Below are 7,936 nucleotides of genomic sequence, written 5' to 3'. Positions count from 1 at the left end.
AGGACACGTGTGATTGCATCAGGGCCCACCAGGATAATCCACCATAATCTCCTTATCTCAAGATCCTCCCCTTAATCACATCCACAGACCCTTTTTTTTTTACCTTATAAGGTAACACAGGTTCCAGAGATTAGGGCCTGATATTTATAGGGGGCATTTTTCAGTCTACTCTGCAGGATATAAAAATTTTTTCCAATGGTTAAAAAATTATTTTCCCTCAGTGTCTTGAAGGCCTGGCTTTACTACTGATTGTCTTTCATCCGTGTTATCTGATTAGACGTTTATTTCGCTGCCTCTTCCTCTCTCTGATTCCTCAGCGTGAGAACACTCCTCGTTCCCTCCCCAGCTAATCTAACTGAGTAGGTACCATGGCTTCAAACACCATCCATTGACCCCAGATCCACGCCGGATGAAGGAAGGCTTTGTTCTAGAAGGCCAGCACCCACACCCCCAGCCTTGCCTCTGCCAACGAAGTTCACCTGTCCTCATTTTCCCCTGAGACCTTCCATTAAAGTCCCAACTTTCAGCACCACGTCTCATTCCTGCCCTGGGATGGACCTGCAGGCTTAGTTGAGAGGCTCTCTGGGGTTCTTGGGCAGGGCAGACTGGCCCGCTCCACTCGGGCCCACTGGGCTCTGGGGCTTCTCTGCTACATTTCTGATGTGGCCATACCTCTGCTTTCTATCGTCCAGAAATTTGTTGCAATCTCTCAGCTGCTGCTAATCCCCTCCCATCCACTTTACTGTCATAGGATTATACTTTTAATAATCTCTTTATTATCATTTTAATGGGTTCTGGGGAGGAAGGGTAGACAGAGGCACATGCGCTGAATCCTTCATCTTGAACTCTAAGTTAATCTCATTACCTTTTCAGTTATAACTTGCATATGCCACAAAGATAACAGACATTCTATTCTAAGCCCCTTGTCCGTGGGCTCCCATTGGTGGGAAGTGGGAGTGGGGACGGCAGGTTTCGGGTTCATATCCCAGCTTGTCACCTCCCACCCACCTCCGACACACACAGACTCTCCTTGTCTGAGCACTGCCCCTCCTGACACAGATCTGCCAGTGCGAGTTATGAGACTGGCAGACTGCATGCAGATTTCCTCTTTCCAGGATTTTTTTTTAAAAGCACATTACTTCTGTGGCCTTCCCTATAAGGCTGGAATACAGGCACTGGGACATGAAATGAAGAGAAGGGACAGTGTTAAATGGGGAACATCTTTTGCAGGTTCCATCAGCCCAAGAGAACCTTTTCACTCAAAAGCGAAGCCTGCATGACACATCCCTGCCTCACCAAGGCTCAAGTTTAAAAATAAACACGGGCATTTGAAGGAGCACAAAAATAATTCGTGCCCGAGGATCCACAGAACCCCATGGCACCAGGTGTATGCTGACCCCGCAGGAGCTGAGACAGGCCACGTTCAATAGAAAGTCAGCCCTTGTGGACCTCAAACAAGCGATACACGAGTAAAGGGAGCCTTTTTGTGCTGGATTCCCTTGTACTACAGAGCGTCAACTGCACCCCATTCAGACCAACCACGGGCGTCTGCTCTGTCTAGCTATTCATACAAGGGCTGTGAAGGCAGCCCCCCGGCCCCAGCCCCGGAGCCCAAATCCAAGACCTCACCCAGCCTTTGTCTCCTCTTCCCTATCAACCCCTGCACCAACGTACAGGATTAACAAAACAGAAGTTCCTCTCACCCATACCTGTGCCTTCAGAGGAGCTGTGCCTTCCCCCTGGAATGCCCCCTTGTTCACGGCCACCCCCCGCTTAGCCCACCCCCACTGGTCAGAATGCTACCATCTTTCAAGACAAAGTTCAATTTAGTCACCTCTTCCATCAGGGGCACCTGGGTCCACCATCAGACTGGATTCTCTCTCTGGAGTCCAGCTTTCTGTGTCTCCTCTGTGGCCCTCATATTATTCTGACTTGTCTTTGGGTAGCTATAGGTGTGCGGTACCCCCCAAATTGGACTGTAAGCCCCCTTGGGCAGGAATCAGGTCTTCATTTCCAGAGCCCCTGCAGCACCTTGATAGAGGAAGTGCTTGAAGTTGTGGCCAGAGCTTTGAGTGAACCCAAGTCACAGAGGGCCCAGAGGGACTAGTCGCTGGCTGGTGTGACCCCTGTGAAATTCCACAGGGCAAACAAGCAGACCTTTGTTTGAAAGCAGTGGGAACCCCTCTCTACAGCAGAACTGCTAGGTAATGTTTTCCTTCCAGGCACACATACACACAAGCACACATACACACGTGCATGCACACATACACACACAGAGGCACGCAGAGATATATTGACCCTCTCAGCTCCAGGCTGCAACAGGACAGCTGGAGGCCCAGCTTACGGCTTCCACCAGCAACTCCTCCCTTTATCCCAGGTGCTGCACAAATGACCTCTCCCGATGCACTCTGCCTGGCCTGAAAGCACAGCTCTACTGGGGTGAGCTTAAGGGCCAGGACTATGTTTTATGTGCCACACCACAGCCAGAGCCTGGCACCCAGAAGACGTGTCTTAACAAAGTGGTGAGGGAATTCCCTGGCAGTCCAGGGGTTAATATTCGGCACTTTCACTGCCGTGGCCCAGGGTCCATCCTGGTTGGGGAAAACTAAGATCCTGCAAGCCGCACGGCGCAGCCAAAAAACAAAACAAAAAAAACAAGGGGGTGAGACAGAAGGGTGCAGAGAGAGAACAAAAGTGTCCGAGCAAACAGTCAGTCAAGTTCCATTTATACTTCGTTAGGTTTGGAAGGAAATGTACACAGCATTGGTAGGTCTTCAGTAGACACAAATAAGTGACTATTAGAAGAATGACATGTTTTCCTCTCACACTGTGCTCTGGTTACGATGAATCAGATGGGGGCTATTTATCATACTGGATCTTCTACACGTTTTTCTCCCTTTTGGAAAAGGTCTGACACTCGACTTTTAGCAGACCCAGGCAGCTAGCAGGTGTCCAGACAGTTGGGGCCTACGTGTGCCCAGAACAGCCCGTGCTCCTTCCCATATACCAAGGACACACTGCCCGTCCCCTCCAAAGGCCCAGATGGCCTGTGCGTAGACTTCTCCCCACTTCCTTTTTATCTCCTCCAAGTGCTCTGCATCAAGCTTCCATCCTCAGATTCACGGGTTTCCAGGCACACTCACATTTGCAGTGCAATTCGTGTGCCTCTCCTAAGGCATCTGGTTTTTAAATAGGAAATGCCTTTCCCATGTCCTAGAGCAATGCTGAGATCCACTCACCAGATCTCGGCAGTACCTCGGAAAAGGTATTTCCTAGAGGTCCTGGCATGTATTGATCATCTGTCGGTGTCTGGCATCGTGCTGGGCACTGACATACATAGCTCACCTCATTTTCCCAACAACCTTGAGAATCAGTGTCTGTGTCTTCATTTTACAGAGGAAAACAGGGGGAAAAGATTAAGTAACGCACCCAAGGGCACACAAAGTTGTCAGGCGGGAGTCACCTGGGTCACCTAAACCCAACACACCCCTCAGGCTCCCTTCCCACTTGTTCCATGAGGCCCCACACCTGTGTTCCCTGACCCTCCTCCCCAGGCTGCCTCCCCTGCCACCATGTTCAGGCAGAAGCCCTCCTGAGGACCTCAGCGGGTCTCTCGGCAAACAGGTTCATCCTTATCCATCTCTTACCAAGGCTGTCATCCCAGGCCTTAAGGAATGATCCAGAAGTCCAAATCCTGCTCACCAGCAGCAACCCCACAGTCCTTCCCAAAGTCTCCACAGTCAGGAGAAAACCCAGAAAATACCTCCTGAGTCCCCCAAACCTTCAGGTTCCTGCCCAAAGGCTCACAACTCCTAAAGGTGCCCCTGGGGCCTGTCTGGACCATGTTGATGAACCACCCACCAGGCAGTAAGATGGGGCAGCAGGCAGCAGCTGGCCCACCTGGTGCTTCAACAGCTGGCCTCCTGGGTGGCCACAGAGAATGTCCATCTGGCCCACCTGGGCCTCTATGCAGCCACCAGTCACCCAAACAGGTCTCTTCCCACTGCAGCACTAAACAACTAACTCAGGAAACCCCCTTGTCTCTCCAGCTCCTGTCCACACTCACCCCTGATCTGTGAGGCAGGCCTCCTCCTGACCATTCCAGAATTCGTGCTCCCTATTGACCTTTCTGGACCACATCTACCCACCTACCACCCTCTCAAACAGCACTTCCTCTGGGAAGCTAAGATTCTGCACTCAATTTCTTTTTTTTTTTTTTAAAGATTTTTTTTTTATGCGGACCGTTTTTAAAGTCCTTATTGAATTTGTTACAACACTGCTTCTTTTTTTTTTTTATGTTTTGGTTTTTTGGCCACGTGGCATGTGGGATCTTAGCTCCCCAACCAGGGATGGAACCCGCACTCTTGGCACTGCAAGGCGAAGTCTTAACCACTCCAGGGAAGTCCCTACACCCAATTTCAATGTGTGGGTTTTCCCCCACACCACCAAGCAACTGTCTGAGACACCAGCTGGGTGTCCTACAATCCAACTCAATTCTGACACCATCCACCCGAAGAGAGGGTCAGATCCCACAGGTTACAGGTTCAGTCCCACAAGAGCCCCTCCCGCCCCCACTTCGTACGTCAATCACAAGTCCAGTTACCACCTGTGCTTCTCACCAGCTGGCGACAGATTCAAGGTCTCAACAGTTCGATTCATATGTTAGAGCAGTTCACAGAATTCAGAGAAACATTTTACTCACTAGATCACTGGTTTATTATGAAAGGATATAACCCAGGAACAGCCAGATGGAAGAGACACATAGAGCAAGGTATAGAAAAAGGACTCAGAATGTCCCTGCTCTCTCTGAGTGCCACTCGCCCCAAATGCCCACATGCTCACGAACCTGGAAGCTCCCTGAACCCTGCCCTTTTGGGTTTTTATGGAGGTTTCGTTACAGAGGCATGATTGATGACATCATTGGCGATCGATTCAACCTCCGGTCCCTCTCCCCTCCCCAGAGGTGGGGGAGCGTGGCTGAAAGTTCCAACCCTGTGATCATGTGGTTGAGTCCCCCATCCTTAGGTGCTTTCCAAGTCACCTCATTAACATAACAAGACACCTTTAAGGCTCTCTTCACAGGAAATTCCAAGGGTTTGAGGAGCTCTGTGCCAGGAACAAGACAAAGATCAAATATATATTTATTATAAATTATCACAGAAGCCTTCCCCAGCCTCTCCCTTCCAGGCCAGACACCCCTACCATCTGCTCTCGCGACACCCTGTACCTCTCCTGCAGAGCACAGCTGGATGACCAGGCTCCTCTCTACCTCTTCCTTCCTCCCTCAAAGTCCCAGGTCTTCAATCTCTTGTCATCAGACTGTCATCCTCTACCCCTCCCTGCTGCTGTCAACCACCAACCCCGTGTCACTCCCCCTCACTTCTGGATGATATCAGGATCACAGGCCCTCTCTCTCCCGATTCTCAGTCATTTCGACCCACACATACATGATCCTTCCAACTGGCCTCCTAACTGCTTGAACCCCCCTCAGCCTCTCCAACTCCCTGTCAAAACCTGTCATTTATCAATAACTCCAAACCCGTCTATAATCTTCATTCCATGCATCCCACCCTCTGCAACTGGCACCCACTCACCCACCGTGCCCGGTTCCTACTCCCAGTCACCTTTACCTGCTCTATTGCTCATGGCATTTGTCACCTCTAATATGCCATAAAATTTCCTTATTTGTTACAGTTTGATTTATCGTGTGTCTCGTTCAAATGTAAGTGTCACAAAGGCAGGGATTCTTGTCTGGTTCACCACGTGCAGCACCTGGTATACGAGATACTCAACAAACACTTGTTGAATGAATGACTTTTACTTTTGTAATTATTCAATCTCCATCTCCCCTGCTATACTGTAAGCTCTACAAGGACAGAGGTCAAATCCATCTTAGTCACCCCTGGAAGTACTCAGTAAATACTACGTAACTGAGGGAATGGAGGAGCAAAGTTCATATTTAAGAACTGCATTGCTGGGCTAAACCCGCTGCTTGCAAGGGTAACTTCCACCCAGACTGCTTGGATGCAGCTCTGTTCCCACTGGCTGCCACCTGAATACAGGTGACCTAGATAAAGCTGTTGCTTCTGATAAACCCAAGCATGAAGCATCAGAAGCGCACAGACACAGAGATCTGAGCATAAACAGTGCTTTCTGCTGCTGCCATGCAAATATTTGATCCCATGGATGTGGGGGAAATTCATTTTACCTGTTACCAAGAATAGTTTCAGAGGTTACCTGAAAAAGTTCATTCTAAAAACAGATTACCTAGAAGACGCTCAACCATGAACTTCCTCCCAGCAAAAGACACTGAACGAGATCCTATCTAGGTTTCAGATCATAATTTCAGTCTGTGACTTCCCCTTCAAGCTGCACTCATGACTCACTAGGTTAGTTTAGCCATTCGTGGGTAAGGGATTTGCTCTAGGAAAAAAACATACAAATAAACCAAACAATTTTTGTAAGATGCACAAACAGAACCAAATGTCACTACTTCAGACTTAGTCTGACCTCTCACCTAGGATGAAGGGGCATGAAACGCACTCCCATTTGTGGAGATAAAGTGCTGACAGGGAAACCAGTCCTGAAAATCACATCACTCAAGCACCTTCCAGCTCCAGTTCCTGACAGGCAGCTCCTTCTATTACAGCCAGGAGAGGCCCAGCTACAGCAAAGCTGCCAGGACGCTTGGGGAAAAAAAAGTTCTCGTGCATCTTTCAGACAAACAATGCAGGCAATCAGCTAAAGCTTGAACCCCTGGCAAGTGTGGGCAAGATCCTGATTCACAGCCAAAAAGCAGGTGAGAGCAATGTGGGCTTTGGTGAGCTTACCACCCTGCTCTGTGTCAAGATTAATATCGATATAACTCATCCAACATAGACCCAGCCTAACAGGTTTACTTACTGGGGACTCAGATGCCTACTACGTGATCTGAACATTGTCTTAATAGATGTGATTGCAACATACAACTCAAGAAGACTGAAGAATTAAGTCATTCTGAGAACCTCTACTGAAATCTGAGAAAAAGGACCGGAGAGAAACTGGAAGAGAGAAGGATGAGAAAAGGAATGGGTTCGGTAGATTCAGGGCAAAATCTGTAGAAAACTCAGCTGCATTCCGGTGGTGATGACTTTCCCCACGAGAATACACCTCTTGCAAAGGATCTCCTTCATCCCTCTCCAGAGGAGGAGAAGAGGAAACACAAGAAGAAGCGCCTGGTGCAGAGCCCCAATTCCTATTTCATGGATGTGAAATGCCCAGGATGCTATAAAATCACCACCGTCTTTAGCCGTGCACAAACAGTTTTGTGCGTTGGCTGCTCTACCGTCCTCTGCCAGCCTACAGGAGGAAAAGCAAGGCTTACAGGAGGATGCTCCTTCAGACAGAGGCAGCACTGAAAGCACCCTGAATCAGGATGAATGGGAAACCACCCCAATAAACACATTTTGGATTAAAAAAAAAAAAAAAAAAAGGAAGGAAAGAAAAAGAAAACTCAGCTGCATGAACAGCCATGGGTTCACATCAGACTAAATACCTGTTTATGACCCCTGCCCTTTGGAAGGTGTGCTAACAGAGCTTCCTTAAACACATCTCTTTTCTTTTAAACCTCAAGTGGTACTTTTGAAACAAAGATTGTTTTTGTCATGGAACTGTAAAAGTCTCAGAGTAATACAACGTATATAACCACCAGCCCAGTCAGAGTCCTGGCTGTGCGACGTTAAACAAGTAACTTAACCTCTCTGAACTCATTTCCTTATCCATAAAACATGAAGCTTAAATGAAATAATGCCTATAGATAATCAACAAATATTACTTCCCTTCCTCCTGGCAGAACTCAATCTTCTACAGAATCCAAGTAAGACACCACAATGACCGTCTGGCATGACCTATGTCTGTCCAGCACACCATTCTGTGGCCTCACAGATAAAAGAACCTG

At 48.5% G+C, this 7,936-nt stretch overlaps 1 protein-coding gene across 1 annotated transcript; it reads left to right on the top strand.

The window, feature by feature from the left end:
• The first annotated feature begins 7,147 nt into the window (after positions 1 to 7,147).
• Positions 7,148 to 7,397, top strand: LOC112414190 (40S ribosomal protein S27-like). Its single transcript, XM_024766505.1, has one exon. The coding sequence runs from the start codon at positions 7,242 to 7,244 to the stop codon at positions 7,395 to 7,397; it is 156 nt and encodes a 51-aa protein (XP_024622273.1). The 5' UTR covers positions 7,148 to 7,241.
• The last annotated feature ends 539 nt before the right edge of the window (positions 7,398 to 7,936 follow it).

Source organism: Neophocaena asiaeorientalis, unplaced genomic scaffold (assembly GCF_003031525.2).
Source record: "Neophocaena asiaeorientalis asiaeorientalis breed wild unplaced genomic scaffold, Neophocaena_asiaeorientalis_V1.1 scaffold346, whole genome shotgun sequence".
Classification (NCBI taxonomy): Eukaryota; Metazoa; Chordata; class Mammalia; order Artiodactyla; family Phocoenidae; genus Neophocaena; species Neophocaena asiaeorientalis.
Note: the sequence above shows the minus strand (reverse complement) of the source record. Positions and strands in the feature narration are given on the sequence as shown.